The sequence below is a fragment of the Nicotiana tabacum genome, chromosome 14 (genome assembly GCF_000715075.1).
Source record: "Nicotiana tabacum cultivar K326 chromosome 14, ASM71507v2, whole genome shotgun sequence".
Taxonomy (NCBI): Eukaryota; Viridiplantae; Streptophyta; class Magnoliopsida; order Solanales; family Solanaceae; genus Nicotiana; species Nicotiana tabacum.
The window spans coordinates 7,771,145-7,789,450 of record NC_134093.1 but is presented as its reverse complement, the minus strand read 5'-3'; the positions used below and the strand labels follow the sequence as shown (position 1 = coordinate 7,789,450).

At 40.7% G+C, this 18,306-nt stretch overlaps 1 protein-coding gene across 1 annotated transcript; it reads right to left on the bottom strand.

Annotated features, from left to right (window-relative positions):
* Positions 1 to 1,738: 1,738 nt before the first annotated feature.
* Positions 1,739 to 3,354, bottom strand: LOC107790710 (protein BOBBER 2-like). The gene is made up of 2 exons (XM_075230360.1): positions 2,928 to 3,354; positions 1,739 to 2,321 (listed from the first exon to the last, which is right to left on the bottom strand). Exons 1-2 carry the CDS (start codon positions 3,166 to 3,168, stop codon positions 1,867 to 1,869), a joined length of 696 nt encoding a protein of 231 aa, XP_075086461.1. The 5' UTR covers positions 3,169 to 3,354; the 3' UTR covers positions 1,739 to 1,866.
* Positions 3,355 to 18,306: the final 14,952 nt, after the last annotated feature.

The window sequence follows — 18,306 nt, the reverse complement described above, 5'->3', positions numbered from 1 at the left end:
CTCCAAATACAGCAGAAGCAAGATGTTATATATATGGAGAAGATCGCGGCGACTACTCGATGAAACCAGGATGGACTGATAAATTCTATATACCTATTGTTCCAGGAGGAAATAACACTCTTTCTTGTGCCATTAAATTAGGGAATAAACACGGGTTTTTCGACTTGTTTAATTTTAATGACACTGAAATTTGTCACACTAATGAGGTATGTAATTGGAGAGTACATGAAGAAGGAATGTGTATGTTGCTTGCAGGTAAATGTGAGCTCTTCGTATGGGATGATGACTCAAGTAGACATGTCGCAAGTGAACCAACAAGTTATATTGCAAGTGAACCAGTGAGATATATTGCGAGTGAACCAACCAGATATATTGCAAGTGAACCAGTGAGATATATTGCGAGTGAACCAACGAGATATATTGCGAGTGAACCAACGAGATATATTGCGAGTGAGCCAGTAAAATATGTTGCAAGTGAACCAGTAAGATATATTACAAATCCTTAGCGAATCCATGAAATTGTAGCATTTTCAAGATATGAGGTTCTATATATGCTTTATGAAGTTTCATGGATTGAGTATAAAATACAGTGTTGGTTATTTTGCTTCTTCTTCCTTAGTGAAATGTGCTTTAATTTTATGCTTTAATAAGTAATTAGCTTCAAATCTCATTTTGGTTTTATGGGAAAATATGCAAGATGCCTTGGTAGAATTAACTTTGAAATATGTACGCGTTGAATAAATTATAGTAACCACTTCTTTTTATTTGTTTTCCTCGCTATACATACATTGTTTATAAAGATGATGTTTTATCATATCTATCTTAGCTTGATGAAAAGAACAACTTAATATTAAGCACGTGTTAGACCAACCATAAAGAAATAAATCAGAATCTTGATATATACTGTCTTTCAATTGATCGTTATATTATTTTTATAAAGTCCTTTATAAAGATATCGTTATAGGTACAACTAGTTGCCAAGTGATAGTTGATAATTTGTTTTCATAAGCAAACTTTGATTATTGTAAAATTATAAGGAAGAATAGTACCATTTGATTTTTCCATTCTAAAACGACAAAGGAAATACATTATTTGAAGAATTTGAGCCAAATTTAGGAGTATATATATAGGATTCATTATATATATGCAAATTTACTTGTTATCAAGTAGAACAATCAAGCCTTCTTCAAATAAGTGTGCGCCTTTTGCTTCAAGCTTTTTATATTTAAGCCGGGGCGGATATAACCTTTCGGTTAGAGGTCAATTGAACTTATAACTTTCGACATGGGTTATAGATTTATATGTAAAAACCTACTAAAATCTCAATAAATATTAAATTTAAACTCATAAGTTTAATAATACAATGAATTTAATGCTAAAAATTCTAAAAGCTAAACCCACTAAATTTAAATCCTGAATCCGCATCCGATTTAAGCCCCATAACTCTACCAATTTGAATACCTTTTCCTAACAAACAGAAAATTCCAAATACGATTAGAATCCTTTTTTCCTGACAAATAGAAAGCAACATGTCATTGACCAACAAAAAAGCCAAAAACTCCGATAATAATTTCAAGCTCTTATACTAGTATGGGAAAAAAAAAAATCTAAGCCCACACGATATTAAAATAAAATTCAGAAAAAGAAAAGTTAATCCTAAAATTACCACAATATTAAATTTCAAAACTAATCACATGAATCATAGAAAAAATTAAGAGTAATTGATTTATGCATTGACCAAGCAATAAATTCCAACGAAACCCAAAAAAGAAAAAGAATAATTCCAATCTCTCATACTAGTACGAAAAAAACATCAAAATCTACTAGAGATTAAAAAAAATCATCAAAAATAAAACTTCCAAGCAATTAGCCCATGCCCATCATCTTAGAATTTGGCATCATCTTAGCATTAGCAAAATTCTTAGCCATATCAGGATTTTGTTCCATAAATTTCTTAAGCATATCTTGATTTGTAATCTCCTCACTTGTTGGAAGTCCCATCTGCTTTTGTCTTTGATCAAACATCATTTTTTCAACTGCTGCCCTTGTTTCTGTGTCCAAATCAGACAATTTACTAGGTTCTGGTTCTACTTTTTGTGTGTCAATTTCTGGTCCACCTTTGAACAAACTCTTCCACCAATCAGATTTGTTTTGCTTAGTTAAAAGAATTGAAATTTCTTTCTGATCTTCTAAACTCCAATAACATTCATCAGCTTTCACTGATTTGAAATATTCACCATCTATTATTAATGGTTGACCTTTGAGTCCAACTTTGAGGGAATTATTCTTGATTTCAACAAACAAGAATCTTGATTTTGTACCTGATATAAAATAAAATAACACAAGGTAAGACGAAAAGGCCTATAATAGAACAGGGGTGTTTGGTAGGGGACAAGTTATTTTATAATAATGAAATTGTAATATGGAGATTAAATGATACGAGAATATTTAATGAATATATTTTTATATATTTGGTTTATTAGACAAAAAATAAAATATATGGGATATAATTTAAACATGTATGTGATGTATATTAGATAAACTGAGATAAATTTTTATTTCTAATTTTAACCTTGGATTATTAGAAGATTTTGGGGGAAGAGTGTAGAAGGACATCTTTGTCATAGTATTATCCAGGGATTAATTAATCATAGGATTATTATACCACTGTCAATGCGGGATATAAAATATGCAATTGTGAGATTAATTAATCTCGGAATTACTAATTTCGGATTCAAAAATTTCAACCAAACACAAGATAAAATAATCCCGCATCTAATTTCGGAATTATTATCACCGACCCCTTAAAGAAGTGTTATGTTAAAACCTAAAAATTTAATTTTTTTTAGTTATATTTAAATTCAAGTTTTGAATAAAAACAGTAAATACAATTTTTTTTTAATATTTAAACTATTGAAAAATCTTACCAGGGGGAACTGGGACATTGATGGTAACTTCTTGAAGAGATTGTCCCCATGAATAATTTTCCATGTCAAGGCCATTGGACTTGTTTGGCTTTAGCTTCTTGTTTTCTTCTTCTTCTTTTGGGGGTGAAGATGAATTTTCTTCTTCTTTTGGGGCTGAAGAAGAAGATTTTTCTTGTTCTTTTTCGATAGGCTTCATAGGTTGTTCTTGATTTTCTTCAGTATAATCAGAGAGAATTGCCATACTTGAAAAAAAAATTAAACAATTCTGTTTGAAAAAGAAGAGCAGAAGTAGAAGGAGAAGGAAATTATGTGAATTAATGTAAGAATTTGGGAGAAGAATGAGTGTATATATAGAGATAAAATCCCTTTTGCTTAGGAATTAGAATCCTTAATTGAGTTGGAAAGCCCCTAAACCGACTCAAGACCTCTTTCCTAGTTTTCATTTATTTACTTTTCTAAACAATCGAATTAATGAACGAAAACGAATGGTTTAGTGAGAATTGAATGTTACATCAAAGGTAAGTATTTTACTTCTCCTACTTGTAAATTAATTTTTTTAAAATTTAAAAGAGATTATTCTTTTTGAAATAGTCTAAAAAATGAATCATTATTCTAACCTTTGTAGGAGCAAGACAAAGGAATAATAGTAATCGTTTTTACTCAAATGTATAAAAATAAAGATAATTTACTTAGTACTAACGCTGACTTATAATCTAATGATTAGTGATACAAAGTTACGAAATTTTTTAATTCTAGAAGATCAAAAGGATCATATCATTATATGTTTCTTATCTTTGTTCTAAGTCGGGTATTAAAAGACATCGGAATTAACAAAATGTACAAATTCAAGTTTAATTCACAATACATATCATCAATTCTTTTTCTGAGTTATATATGCATACATAATATATATGTTTTCTGGTCCTCCTTCATGTTTTAATTGTAACGTAAAAATATATTATTCACAAGATTTAGAACAATACAAAAGAGATTCTAAACTTTTTGCGAAAAATTTGTTACGAATACAAAAATTCAGAACAATAATCTTGTGCCACATCCGAAATTTCCTTCAACTCAAGTGAATTAAAAGCATTACAATTCCCAACAAAATTAAAAAGAAATTTACACCGTACCAATCTCAGAAGATTCTTGAGCTTTTTTCACTTTTAGCTCGCGTCATAAATTATTTATATTCGATTGCCGAAAAAATATATAAAATTTGTATATTTTTTTGTATATAACATATAAAACGTACATATATACAAAAAATATATATTTTTCGACTATTATTTTGAGAGTGCTTTTAAGTATCATTTTCCCGATATTTATTCTTTCTATACTCAAAATAAGTTAAAGCGGCCATGGCTAGCCCAAAAACATACTCCCTCCGTTTCAATTTAGATGACACACTTTCTTTATTAGTGCGTTTAAAAAAGAATGACACATTTTTATAATTGAAAACAATTCAACTTTTACCCTTTTTATCCTTAATGAGAAGCTTTTATAATCACACAAATATTATGGTCCCACAAAGCTTTTACCCCTTAAGCTTTTAATACCACGAGTTTCAAAAGTCTCTCTATTTTCTCTTAAACTCCGTATCGAGTCAAACTATCGCATCTAAACTGAAACGGAGGGAGTACAAATTTTTTAGAGCATAGTAGTATCTTGTATCTATGTCCAAATCCTCTAAAGTTTACTAGGCTATGGCTCAAAATTTAGTGTCAATTTCTGGACCACCCTTGAACAAAGTCTTCCACCAAATCTTATTTTTCTTAACAAGACGAATTGTGATTTCTTTTTTATCGTTATCTACTATACCGCAACTACATTTATCTGCTTTTACTGTATTGAAAAATTCACCATCTATTAGTACTCTTTTCGTTTTAATTTATTTGAACTTATTTCTTTAAAAAAAAATACCTCTTTATGTGAGAGAAGTATTATTCAAAATTCTGAAAATTACAGTTTCTGACGTTGTACCAGGTGGTACTAGGATTTTTATGGTAACTTCTTCAAGTGATTGACCCCATGAATAATTGTCCATGTCAAGGCCTTTACCTTTGTTTCGTTTTAGCAGGCGTGATATTATAGCTTTATGTGAAATATACAATAACAAATTCAGTATAATTCAACAAGCGAAGTCTGGGGAGGGTGGTATTTACGCAGCCTTACCTCTACCTTACGAAGGTAGAGAGACTATTTCTGATAGACTCTCGACTCACGCAAAGCACAATAACAACAATGTTTAAAATAAATATAATAGTGAAAAAGCCATAAAAAACGGTAATAAACAACATCAAGATAATAGAATAATCGAAACAAGAGAAACAACATGTAGTATAAAATCTAAGGATAAGAAATATGGTACGAATAAAAAAACAATTTAGAACCCCGTTCAAATAAAGAATAATCTTGACTAAAATCCAATTTCCTTCAACTCAAATTAAAAAACCATTACATTCCACCAAAAGTAGATTGAATTTACTACTACCTAAAATAAGTGAATGCCATAACTGTCACGATCCCAAATTCCCTCCATAGGATGTCGTGATGACACCTACTATCTTAGATTAGGTAAGCCTATCAATGCGGAATAAAAATTGAAATCTGAAATAAATAAACTACAATTCAAACAATTTCAACTCCCAAAACCCGGTAGAAATAAGTCACAAGTTTTTAAGAATTTATTCTCTATGTCTCTATACATCAGAGTCTAAAACAAATAAGAAAGACAACATAGTAAGATAGATAGGGACTCCGGAGTCTGCGAACGCTGACAGATATACCTCGAAGTCTCCTCGTACAACTAGTTTACTAATGCCTGGTCTGATAAGATGTACCTGGATCTGCACAAAAAAAATATGCAGAAGCATAGTATGAGTACACTACAGCGGTACCCAGTAAGTGTGTAATGACCCGGCCGGTTATTTCAGGAGTTATAGCACCGTTTTTCCCATTTCTGTTTTCTTTATGCTTTTAAGCTATATTATGATATACCGGGTTAGTTGGTTCGGGTCCGAAATGATTTAGGAGTGGAATGAGACACTTAGTCTCTTATTTAGAACCTTAAGTTGGAAAAGTCAAACGGATGTTGACCTATGTGTAAACGATCTTGGATTTAAATTTTGATGGTCCTGTTAGCTCCGTTAGGTAATTTTGGACATAGGAGTGCATCCGGAATGTGATTTGGAGGTCCGCGGTAGAATTAGGCTTGAATTGGCGAAATTGGAAATTTGGCGATTTTTGGTCGGCAGTGGATAATTTGATATCGGGGTCGGAATAGAATTTCAAAAGTTGGAGTAGGTTCGTAGTGTCAGTTGTGACGTGTGTGCAAAATTTGAGGTCATTCGGATATGGTTTGGTTAGTTTCGGCATCGGTTACCGAATTTGGAAATTTAGAAGTTCTTAGGCTTGAATCCGATGGTAATTTAGTGTTTGGATGATGTTTTGAGTGACTCGAAGGTTCGACTAAGTTTGCATGTTGATATATGACTAGTTGATATTTTTGGTTGAGGTCCCGAGGGCCTCGGGGTGATTCCGGGTGATTAACGAATTTGTCAAAGTTGGAAAATGCAGTTGAAGCTGCTGCTACTGCTATTTTCGCATATGCGGAAGGAGGAGTTACAGGTGCGAGGTCGCTGGTGCGTTTGGGGAAGCCGCAGATGCGGAAATGGAAGGCCAAGGTTGGGAACACAGGTGCGAAGAATTTGCCGCATCTGCGAGCCCGCAAGTGCGAGGCCTTGAGTGCAGATGCAAAAAGGAAGAGTTGGGCCGGTTCCGCAGAAGCGAAAGTGTTACGCATGTGCGCGCCTGCAGGTGCGGAACCAGGGGTCATAGGTACGAAATTGAGGGCTTAAGTGGTTCTCGCAGATGCGAGGATTCGACTGCAGGTGCGGTTCTGCAGGAGCGGACATATGGCCGCAAGTGCGATGGTACTGGGCAGAAAAGCCCCAGCTCGTGTGTTTTGTCTTCATTTTCAATTTTTGGATCTGAGAAACTCGGGAGAGAGGCAATTTTTCGAAGGTTTTCAAGAAGAAACATTGGGGTAAGTGATTCTAACCTATAATGGTATAAATTTTGTGAATCTATGACCTTGTTCTTCATTAATTAGTAGGATTTTGGAGTGAAAGTAGGGGGTTAGGTCTTGGAATTCTTAAGAGTTTAATTTAGGAATTTGAGGGACCAAATGATGTCGAATTTGGATAAATTTTGTATGTATGGACTCATGAGTGAATGGGCTTTCTAGTTTTGTAAATTTTGTCGGGTTATCGATACGTGGGCCCGGAGGCCGGGTTTGAGCCAATTTCGGATTTTGGTCTAATTTTGTCGCTTTTCTTGTGAAATTCATTCCATTAGCGCGAATTGATGGTATTGTACTGATTTTTAACAGATTCGAAGTATTTGGGGGCCGAGTCCAGAGGCAAGAGCATTGCGGGGTAAAGATTTGACCGGTTTGAGGTAAGTAACGATTGTAAATCTAGTCCTGAGGGTATGAAACCCCGAATTTTTGTATCATTCTACTATTTTGAGGTGATGCACATGCTAGGTGACGGGCATGTGGGCGTGCACGGTTGGGGATTGTGACTTGGTCCGTCCTGTAGCAACTGTAAAGTTGCATATTTTGTGAAAATTATATGATACTTATATGTTTTAGAAAGAGTTTTTGTAAATTGGGCTGAATGTTATGTTTGGGCCTTGTGCTAGTGCTGTTTGGACCCTTAGGGGCCTTTTCTTACTATCCTCTCACTGTTTTCGATTGAAAATCTATACTCAGTCATGGTTATACTTGTTTACTGCATAACTCAGTTTTATGACTCTATTTTGATGCATATAAATGTTGTTTTGGGCTGAATGCCCTGCTTTTTACTGAAATGCACGAGTGGCTTGAGAGGTTTATGACTGAGTGAGGCTGAGGGCCTGATTTGTAAGGATATTTATGGGATCGGGCTGCACGTCGCAGGATGTTTGATATAGGCCAAGGGCCTGAGTGATTTATGCCATGATTTGGCTTGATATAGCGCTTGGGCGAAGGAGCCCCTCCGGAGTCTGTACACACCCCCAGTGAGCGCATGTACCTACTGAGTGCGAGTGCCGAGTGTCGAGTACTGATTGACTATGAGGCATGGGTGATTGTGAGGTATGCCCGAGTAGCAAGAGTAATGGTGAGGTATGCCCGAGTGGCAAGAGTGATTGTGAGGTATGCCCGAGTGGCCCGAGTGACTGTGAGGTTTGCCCGAGGGGTTGCTTATGATTTCATCATTCTGATTTTAAAAGCATGATGTACTTTACTGAATTTTTGTGATATGAACTTGATATGCTTTATTGCTCGTCACTACTGCTCAGTCTTTATTTATTGTTGTTACTTACTGAGTTGGCATACTCACGTTACTCCATGCACCTTGTGTGCAGATCCAGGTGTAGTTGGACACGGTAGCGGTTATTGAGTATTCTGGTTGCAGATATTCTCGGGGATAGCAAGGAAGCTGCTTGGTGACCGCAGCCCCTGCTCTTCTCCCTCTTATCTTCCTTTAGTTGTATTTAGCTATTTTTCAGACTATGTTAGTCTCTATATTATTAGACAAATGGTAGTAGATGCTCATGACTAGTGACACCCCGATGTCGGGCTTTTCTTTTCCGCACTTTTATTTTGATTTGAACTCCTTTACGAAGATTGTTATGTTAAATAACATTGAAATTATCTTTGAAATAAAAATATCGGTTTGTTTTGGAAATGAGTTGACTTGCCTAGATCCACGATAGGCACCATCATGACAGGGGTTAGTTTGGGTTGTGACAGATTGGTATCAAAGCCTAGTTTACATAGGTCACACGAGTCATGAGCCGGTTTAGTAGAGTCTTGCGGATCGGTACGGAGACGTCTGTACTTATCTTCTAGAGGCTGCAGAACCTTTAGGAAGATTCCACATTCTTGAATTCTTGTCGTGCGAATCTGTTGACTCTAGTAACTAAACATTTGTTGTTTCATTCTCTCACCGATGGTGAGGACTCGTGCTACCGGTCAGGAGGGCCAGCCACCAGTACCACCAGTCAGGGCCGCGAGAGGCCGAGGCTGTGGTAGAGGCCGTGGTAGGGGGAGAGGTGCAGACCCGTACAACAGCTGGGGCAGTACCTGCAGATCCACCGGTTGTCCCAGATCAGGACCAGGTTCCAGTTATTGATGCACCAGCTCCCGCACCACATGTGCCTATTGTGATTCCAGGCCTTCAAGAGGCCCTAGCTCAGATTCTGACAGCGTGTACCGGCCTTGCTCAGGCGGTCTCTATCTCGATGGCCGCAGCCACTTCTCAGGCTATGGGAGGCACTCAGACTCCCGTCGCTCGCACACCCGAGCAGGTTGTTCCGGGACTGCAGACACCAGAGGCACTACCAGCCCAGCCGGTTGTAGTTGCTCAGGATTATGTGGTTCCTGCTATGCCTAAGGATGATCAGCATAGGTTGGAGAGGTTTAGGAGACTCCAGCCACCACCTCTCAGTGGCACAGAGAGAGGATGCTCGGGACTTTTTGGACAGGTGTTAGAAGATACTCTGTACTACTGGCATTCTGGAGACTTGTGGGGTATCCTTCACTACTTTTCAGTTTTCCAGGGCTGCACTCAGATGGTGGGAGACTTACGAGAAGTGTAGGCCTGTTGGCACAGCACCCCTTACTTGGCAGCAGTTCTCTGTGGTCTTTTTGGAGAAGTTCGTACCTTGATCCTGCAGAGAGGAGCTGCGCAGACAGTTTGAGCACCTTCGCCAGAGTGATATGTTTGTGACACAGTATGAGATGCGGTTCTCTGAGTTGGCCCGTCATGCGATGTGGTTGGTTCCCACGGACAGGGAGAGGATCATGAGGTTCATTGATGGTCTTACTTATCAGCTACAGTTGCTCATGACCAGAAAGAGGGTTTCGGGTGCTACTTTTGATGAGGTTGTCGACATTGCTCGGTAGATTGAGATGGTTCGTGGTTAGGAGAGGGTTGAGATAGAGACAAAGAGGCCTCGTGGTCAGGGTGGATTCAGCGGTGCTCTTTTTGGGGGTCAGTTTCAACACGGTAGAGGTCGTCATTTTAGACAGGCTCAGTCAGCTCGGCCATTTCACCATGGTGCATCATCTGGCCATGGTTCTCACAGTTCTCATCAGGTCCACTCATCACTTAGTTCCCTTCCTGCTCAGAGTTCGTCCCGTGCTCCACCTATTCAGGGCTCCGCTACGCTAGGTTCTTCTACCAGTTATCCCGGTGCTAGGGAGTTATTTTGAGTGTGAGGAGTTTGGGCATATGTGGAGGCATTGTCCTCGTCGTCATGGAGGTCTATCTCAGCAGAGGAGTCAGCCTCCGACTTCAGCACCAGTTACCTCACCACCCGCCCAGTCATGTCGGGGTGGAGGTCAGTCAGCTAGGGGTCGCCCTAGAGGGGGAGGCAGATCACGGGGTGGCCAGGCCCGTTTCTATGCCCTCCCGGCCAGACCAGATGGTATTGCTTCAGATGCTGTAATTACAGGTATTGTCTCAGTTTGTCACCGAGATGCCTCAGTATTATTTGACCCTGGTTCCATATATTCATATGTTTCTTCGTATTTTGCCCATTTTCTGGATATGCCCCATGAGTCTTTAGTTTTATCTGTACATGTATCTACTCATGTGGGCGATACTATTATTGTGGACCGCATAGATCGGTCATGTGTGGTGACTATTGGGGGTCTGGAGACCCAAGTGGACCTTTTGCTGCTTAGTATGGTCGACTTTGATGTGATATTGGGTATGGATTGGTTATCTCCATGTCATGCTGTTTTATATTGTCACGCTAAGATGGTGACGTTGGCTATGCTTGGAATTCTGAGGGTTGAGTGGAGCGGTTCTGTAGATTATGTACCAAGTAGGGTGATTTCATATTTGAAGGCTCAGCGCATGATTGAGAAGGGTTGCCTATCTTATTTGGCTTTTATGAGGGATATTAGTGCAGAGACTCTTGTCACTGATTCTGTTCCGGTGGTACGTGATTTTCCGGATGTGTTTCTTGCAGACCTGTCGGGCATGCCGCCTGACAGGGATATTGACTTTGGTATCGATTTGGTGCCGGGCACTCAGCCCATTTCTATTCCACCGTATCGTATGCCAACGATGGGGTTGAAGGAATTGAAAGAACAGCTTCAAGAACTCCTTGATAAGGGGTTTATTCATCCTAGTGCATCACCTTGGGGTGCACCAGTTCTATTTATGAAGAAGAAGGACGGTTTCATGAGAATGTGCATTGATTACAGGCAGTTGAACAAGGTCACAGTCAAGAACAAGTATCTTTTTCCTCGTATTGATGATTTATTTGACTAGCTTCAGGGTGCGAAGGTGTTCTCCAAGATTGATTTGAGGTCCGGTTATCACTAGCTGAAGATTCAGGATTCATATATTCTTAAGACAGCTTTCAGGACCCGATATGGCCATTATCAGTTCTTGGTGATGTCCTTTGGGCTGACCAATGCCCCAGCAGTGTTCATGCATTTGATGAACAGTGTATTCCAGCCCTATTTGGACTCATTCATTGTTGTATTCATTGATGACATCCTGGTGTACTCTCATAGCCAGGAGGAGCACGCTCAGCATTTGAAGATTGTATTACAGAGATTGAGGTTGGAGAAGCTTTATGAAAAGTTCTCCAAATATGAGTTTTGGCTCAGTTTAGTAATATTCTTGGGGCACGTGGTATCCAGTGAGGGTATTCAGGTGGATCCGAAGAAGATAGAGGCGGTGCAGAGTTGGCCCAGACCGTCCTCAGCCACGGAGATTAGGAGCTTTCTTGGTTTGGTAGGTTACTATCGTCGCTTTGTAGAGGGATTTTCATCTATTGCATCGCCTTTGACCAAATTGACCCAAAAGGGTGCTCCATTCAGGTGGTCGGATGAGTGTGAGGAGAGCTTTTAGAAGCTCAAGACTACTTTGACCACAGCTCCAGTGTTAGTTCTGCCATCAGCTTCAGGTTCTTACACCGTGTATTGTGATGCCTCGAGGATAGGCATTGGTTGTGTTTTGATGCAGGATGGTAGGGTGATCGCCTATTCCTCACACCAGTTGAAGACCCATGAGAAGAACTATCTTGTCCATGATCTTGAGTTAGCAGCCATTGTTCACTTCTTGAAGATTTGGCATCATTATTTGTATGGGGTTCATTATGAGATCTATACTGATCACTGGAGTCTGCAGCAACTGTTCAAGCAGAAGGATCTTAATTTGCGTCAGCGGAGATGGTTGGAGCTTTTTAAGGACTATGATATCACTGTCATGTACCATCCGGGGAAAGCCAATGTGGTGGCCGATGCTTTGAGTCATCGGGCAGAGAGTTTGGGGAGTTTAGCAAATCTTCCAGCAGCAGAGAGACCTTTGGCATTGGATGTTCAGGCCTTAGCGGGCCATCTTGTCAGATTGGATATTTCGGAGCCTAGACGGGTATTGGCTTGTATGGTCTCCAGGTCTTCTCTTTATGACCATATCAGGGAGTGTCAGTATGATGACCCCCACTTGCTCGTTCTTCAGGACAAGGTTCAGAGAGGTGATGCTAGGGATGTGATTATTGGTGATGACAGCGTGTTGAGAATGCAGGGTCGAATATGTTTGCCTAATGTACATGGTCTTTGAGAGTTGATTCTTGAGGAGGCCCACAGCTCGCAGTATTCCATCCATCCGGGTGCCGCGAAGATGTACCAGGATTTGAGATAGCACTATTGGTGGAGGCAGATGAAGAAGGATATAGTTGGGTTTGTAGCTCGGTGTCTCAACTGTCAGCAGGTTAAGTATGAGCATCAGAGACCGGGTGGCTTGCTTCAGAGATTAGACATTCCAGAGTGGAAGTAGGAGTGGATCACCATGGACTTTGTAGTTGGGCTCCCACGGACTTCGAGGAAGTTCGATGCTATTTGGGTTATTGTGGATTGGCTGACCAAGTCCACGCGCTTCATTCCAGTTGGTACTACTTACTCTTCAGAGCGATTGGCTGAGATTTACATCCGAGAGATTGTTCGCCTGCATGGTGTCCCAGTTTCCATCATTTCAGGTAGGGGCACTCAGTTTACATCGCAGTTTGGGAGGGCAGTGCAACGAGAGTTTGGTACTCAGGTTGAGTTTAGCACAGCTTTTTACCCTCAGACGGACGGGCAGTCCGAGCGCACTATTCAGATATTGGAGGACATGTTGCGCGATTGTGTTATTGACTTTGGGGGTTCATGGTATCAGTTTCTACCACTCGCAAAGTTTGCTAACAACAGTTATCAGTCGAGTATTCAGATGGCTCCGTACAAGGCTTTATATGGGAGGAGGTATAGATCTCCTGTAGGATGGTTCGAGCCAGGTGAGGCTAGGTTCTTAGGTACAGACTTGGTCCATGATGCATTAGATATGGTGAAATTGATTCAGGAGCGGCTTCACACTGCGCAGTCTAGGCAGAAGAGCTATGCGGATAGGAAGGTACGTGATGTGTCTTTTATGGTTGGGGAGAAGGTTTTGCTGAAGGTATCACCCATGAAGGGTTTTATGAGGTTTGGGAAGAGGGGCAAGTTGAGCCCCCGGTTTATTGGGCCTTTTGAGGTGCTTCAGAGTATAGGGTAGGTGGCCTATAAGCTTGCCTTGCCACCCAGCTTATCTAGTGTGCACCCAGTGTTTCATGTTTCCATGCTCCGAAAGTATATTGGAGATCTGTCCCATGTTTTGGACTTCATCATTGTTCAGTTGGAGGGTGATATGACTTATGATGTGGAGCCGGTGGCTATTTTGGATCGGCAGGTTCGAAGGTTGAGGTCAAAGGATATAGCTTCAGTGAAGGTGCAGTGGAGAGGTCAGCCTATGGAGGAGGCCACCTGGGAGACTGAGCGGGAGATGTGGAGCAGATATCCATGCCTATTCGAGACTCCAGGTATGTTTCTAGACCCGATCGAGGACGAACGGTTGTTTAAGAAAGGGAGGATGTAACGACCTGGCCGGTCATTTCGGGACTTATAACCCTGTTTTCCCATTTCCGTTTCCTTTATGCTCTTAAGTTATATTATGATATTACTGGGTTAGTTGGTTCGGGTCCGGAGTGGTTTCTGAGTGGAATGAGACACTTAGTCTCTTATTTAGAACCTTAAGTTGGAAAAGTCAACCAGATGTTGACCTATGTGTAAACGATCTCGGATTTGAATTCTGATGGTCTCGCTAGGTCTGTTAGGTATTTTGAACTTAGGAGTGTGTCCGGAATGTGATTTGGAGGTCCGCGGTAGAATTAGGCTTGAATTGGCGAAATTGGAAATTTGGCAATTTTTGGTCGGCAGTGGAAAATTTGATATCGGGGTCGAAATGGAATTTCGAAAGTTGGAGTAGGTTCGTAGTGTCAGTTGTGACGTGTGTGCAAAATTTGAGGTCATTAGGACGTGGTTTGGTTGGTTTCGGCATCGGTTGCCGAATTTGGAAATTTAGAAGTTCTTAGGCCTGAATCTGAGGGTAATTTGGTGTTTGGATGATGTTTTGAGTGACTCGAAGGTTCGACTAAGTTTGTATGGCTATATATGACTTGTTGGTATTTTTGGTTGAGGTCCCAAAGGCCTCAGGGTGATTCCGGGTAGTTAACGGATTTGTCAAAGTTGGAAAATGCAACTGAAGGTGCTGCTACTGCTATTTCCGCACCTGCGGAAGGAGGAGTCGCAGGTGCGATTTAAGGACTCGACTAAGTTTGTATGATGTATTAGGACTTGTTGGTATATTTGGTTAAGTTCCCGAAGGGCTCGGGTGAGTTCCGGGGGTTAACGGATCATTTTTGGCCTTGGTGAGATTGCTAATATCTGTTGCTGCCTTCTTCTGGTTTCCTTATACGCGATTGCATAGGTATATCCGCGATCGTGCAGGCTTATTTGGGGCAGGTATATTTTTGTTCTATGTGGTCGCAAGCAAAGGAACGCGATCGCGTACGTATAGTAAGTTGTGCTTCGCGAAAGCGTGGATGAGGTCGCGTTCACGTAGAAGGATTTGAGTAGTAGATGAGGGGAGGAAATTGCTCTACGCGATCACGTGGGTTTGAACGCGTGCTTCACGATCGTGGGACTTGGTCCGCGATCGTATAGAAGAGAGGTCTGGACAGAATGTTTAAGTTCTGAAAAATGGGACATTTTCCATTTTTAACAAATTGGAGCTCGGATTGAGGCGATTTTTGGGAGATTTTCAGAGAAAACATCGGGGTAAGTGCTCTTAACTCAATCTTGGTTAGATTACCCGAATCTATCACTGCTTTTAACATTTAATTAGTGATTTAAGTTGGAAATAAATTGAAAACCCTCTTGCATAGAATTAAGGATTTGAGGGTTGAATTGCTATCGGAATTTAGTCATTTTGGTATGGTTAGACTTGTGGTTGAACGGGCATTCATATTTCGTAACTTTCGCCGGATTCCGAGACGTGGGCCCCACATGTAATTTTTGAGTTAATTACAAATTTTATTGAAAATTATAGTATTTTCTTATGGAATTGATTCTATAATTTTTGTTGACTGTATCGAATTAATTATGACTAGATACGAGTCGACCGAACTCGAAAAATCGAGAAAAATGCGTACTACTTGGTTAAATGGGAGCAAGTCGAGGTAAGTGACTTGTCTAACCTTGTGTGGGGGTAATTTCCCCTAGGATTGGTATTAATTGTAATGTGATAAAAGTCGTGTACACGAGGTGACGAGTGTGTACATGGGCTAAATATGAAGGATTATCCTCAGGCATAGCAGGAACCACATAATCCTGAGCAACTGCAACCGGATGGGCTGGTGGTGCCTCCGGTGTCTGCAGTCCCTGAACAACCTGCTCGGGTGTGCGAGCGATGGGAGTCTGAGTGCCTCACCTGGCCTGAGAAGTGGGTGCGGCCGTCGAGATAGAGACCGCCTGAGCAAGGTCGGTACACACTGTCAGAATCTGAGCTAGGGCCTCCTGAAGGCCTGGAATCACAATAGGCACATGTGGTGCCTGAGCTGGTGCATCAACAACTGGAACCTGGTCCTGATCTGGGACAACTAGTGGATCTGCAGGTACTTCCCCAGCTGTTGTATGGGCTGCACCTCTGCCCCTACCATGGACTCTACCGTGTACTCGGCCTCTCGCGGCCCTGGCTGGTGGTACTGGTGGCTGGCCCTCTTGACCGGTAGCACGAGTCCTCACCATCTGTGAGAGAATGAAACAACAGATGTTTAGTTACTAGAGCCAACAGATTCGCACGACAAGAATTCAAGAATGTGGAATCTTCCTAAAGGTTCTGCAGCCTCTCGAAGATAAGTACAGACGTCTCCGTACCGATCCGCAAGACTCTACTAAACCCGCTCATGACTCATGTGGCCTATGTAACCTAGGCTCTGATACCAATCTGTCACGACCCAAACTAACCACTGTCATGATGGAGCCTATCGTGGAACTAGGCAAGCCGACTCATTTCCAAAACAAACCGATATTTTCATTTCAAAGATAATTTCAATGTTATTTAACATAAAATTCTTAGTAAAGGAGTTCAAATCAAAATAAAAGTGCAGAAAAGAAAAGCCCGACATCGGGGTGTCACTAGTCATGAGCATCTACTACCATTTTTCTGACAATATTGAGACTAACATAGTCTGGAAAATAGCTAAATATAACTAAAGGAAGATAAGAGGGAGAAGAGCATGGGCTTCGGTCGACAAGCAGCTATCTTGCTATCTCCGAGAAAATCTGCAACCAGAATACTCAACAACCGCTACCATGTCCAACTACGCCTGGATCTGCACACAAGGTGCAGGGAGTAACGTGAGTATACCAACTCAGTAAGTAACAACAATAAATAAAGACTGAGCAGTAGTGACGAGCAATAAAGCATATCAAGTTCATATCACAAAAATTCAGTAAAGTAAAACATGCTTTAAAAATCAGTGTTTGAATCAAATCATGTCGTTTAAACCCGGTTCCAGTAAAAATAATTGAAAGATATTTTTCAACAGTTTTCAAAAAAAGGCTCAATGCAAAGGTGAGCAAAAATGATGAAATCATAAGCAGCCCCTCGGGCAAACCTCACAGTCACTCGTGCCACTCGGGCATACCTCACAATCACTCTTGCCACTCGGGCATATCTCACAATCACTCATGCCTCACAGTCACTCAGCACTTGGCACTCGGCACTCACACTCAGTAGGTACCTGCGCTTACTAGGGTGTGTATAGACTCCGGAGGGGCTCCTTCAGTCCAAGCACTATATCAAGCCAAATCATGGCATAAATCAGTCAGGCCCTCGGCCTATATCAAACATGCTGCGGTGTACAACCTGATCCCATAAATATCCTCACAAATCAGGCCCTCGGCCTCACTCAGTCATAAACCTCTCAAGCCACTTGGGCATTTCGTAAAAACGGGGCATTCAGCCCAAAACAATATTTATATGCATCAAAATAGAGTCATAAAACTGAGTTATGCAGTAAACAAGTATAACCATGACTGAGTATAGATTTTCAATCGAAAACAGTGAGAGGATAGTAAGAAAAGGCCCTTAAGGGTCCAAACAGCACTAGTACAAGACCCAAACATGGCATTCAACCCAATTTATAGAAACTCTTTCTAAAACATCTAAGTATCATATAGTTTCCAATAAATATGCAACTTTAGTGTTGCTACGGGACGTACCAAGTCATAATCCCCAACAATGCACGCCCACACGCCCGTCACCTAGCATGTGCGTCACCTCAAAATAGTAGAATGATACAAAAATCTGGGGTTTCATACCCTCAGGACTAGATTTACAATCGTTACTTACCTCAAACCGGTCAAATCTCTACCCCGCAATGCTCTTGCCTCTGGACTCTCCCCCCAAATTCTCCGAATCTATTAAAAATCAGTACAATACCATCAATACGCGCTAATGGAATGAATTCCATAAGAAACTCTACAAAATTAGACCAAAACCTGAAATTGGCTCAAACCCGGCCCCCGAGCCCACGTCTCGAAATCTGACAAAATTTACAAAACTAGAAAGCCCATTCACTTACAAGTCCATACATACGAAATTTATCCAAATCCAACATCATTGGTCCCTCAAATCCTTAAATTAAACTCTAAAAAATTCCAAGCCCTAACCCATTACTTTCACTCCAAAATCCTACTAATTAATGATGAACAAGGCCATAGATTCACGAAATCTATGCCATTATGGGTTAGAATCACTTACCCCAATGTTGCTCCTTGAAAACCTTCAAAAAATCGCCTCTCTCCCGAGTTTCTCAAATCCAAAAATGAAAAATGAAGACAAAACACACGAGCTGGGGCTTTTCTGCCCAGCACCATCGCACCTGCGGCCATATGTCCGCTCCTGCAGAACCGCACCTGTGGTCGAATCCTCGCACCTGCGACAACTACTTA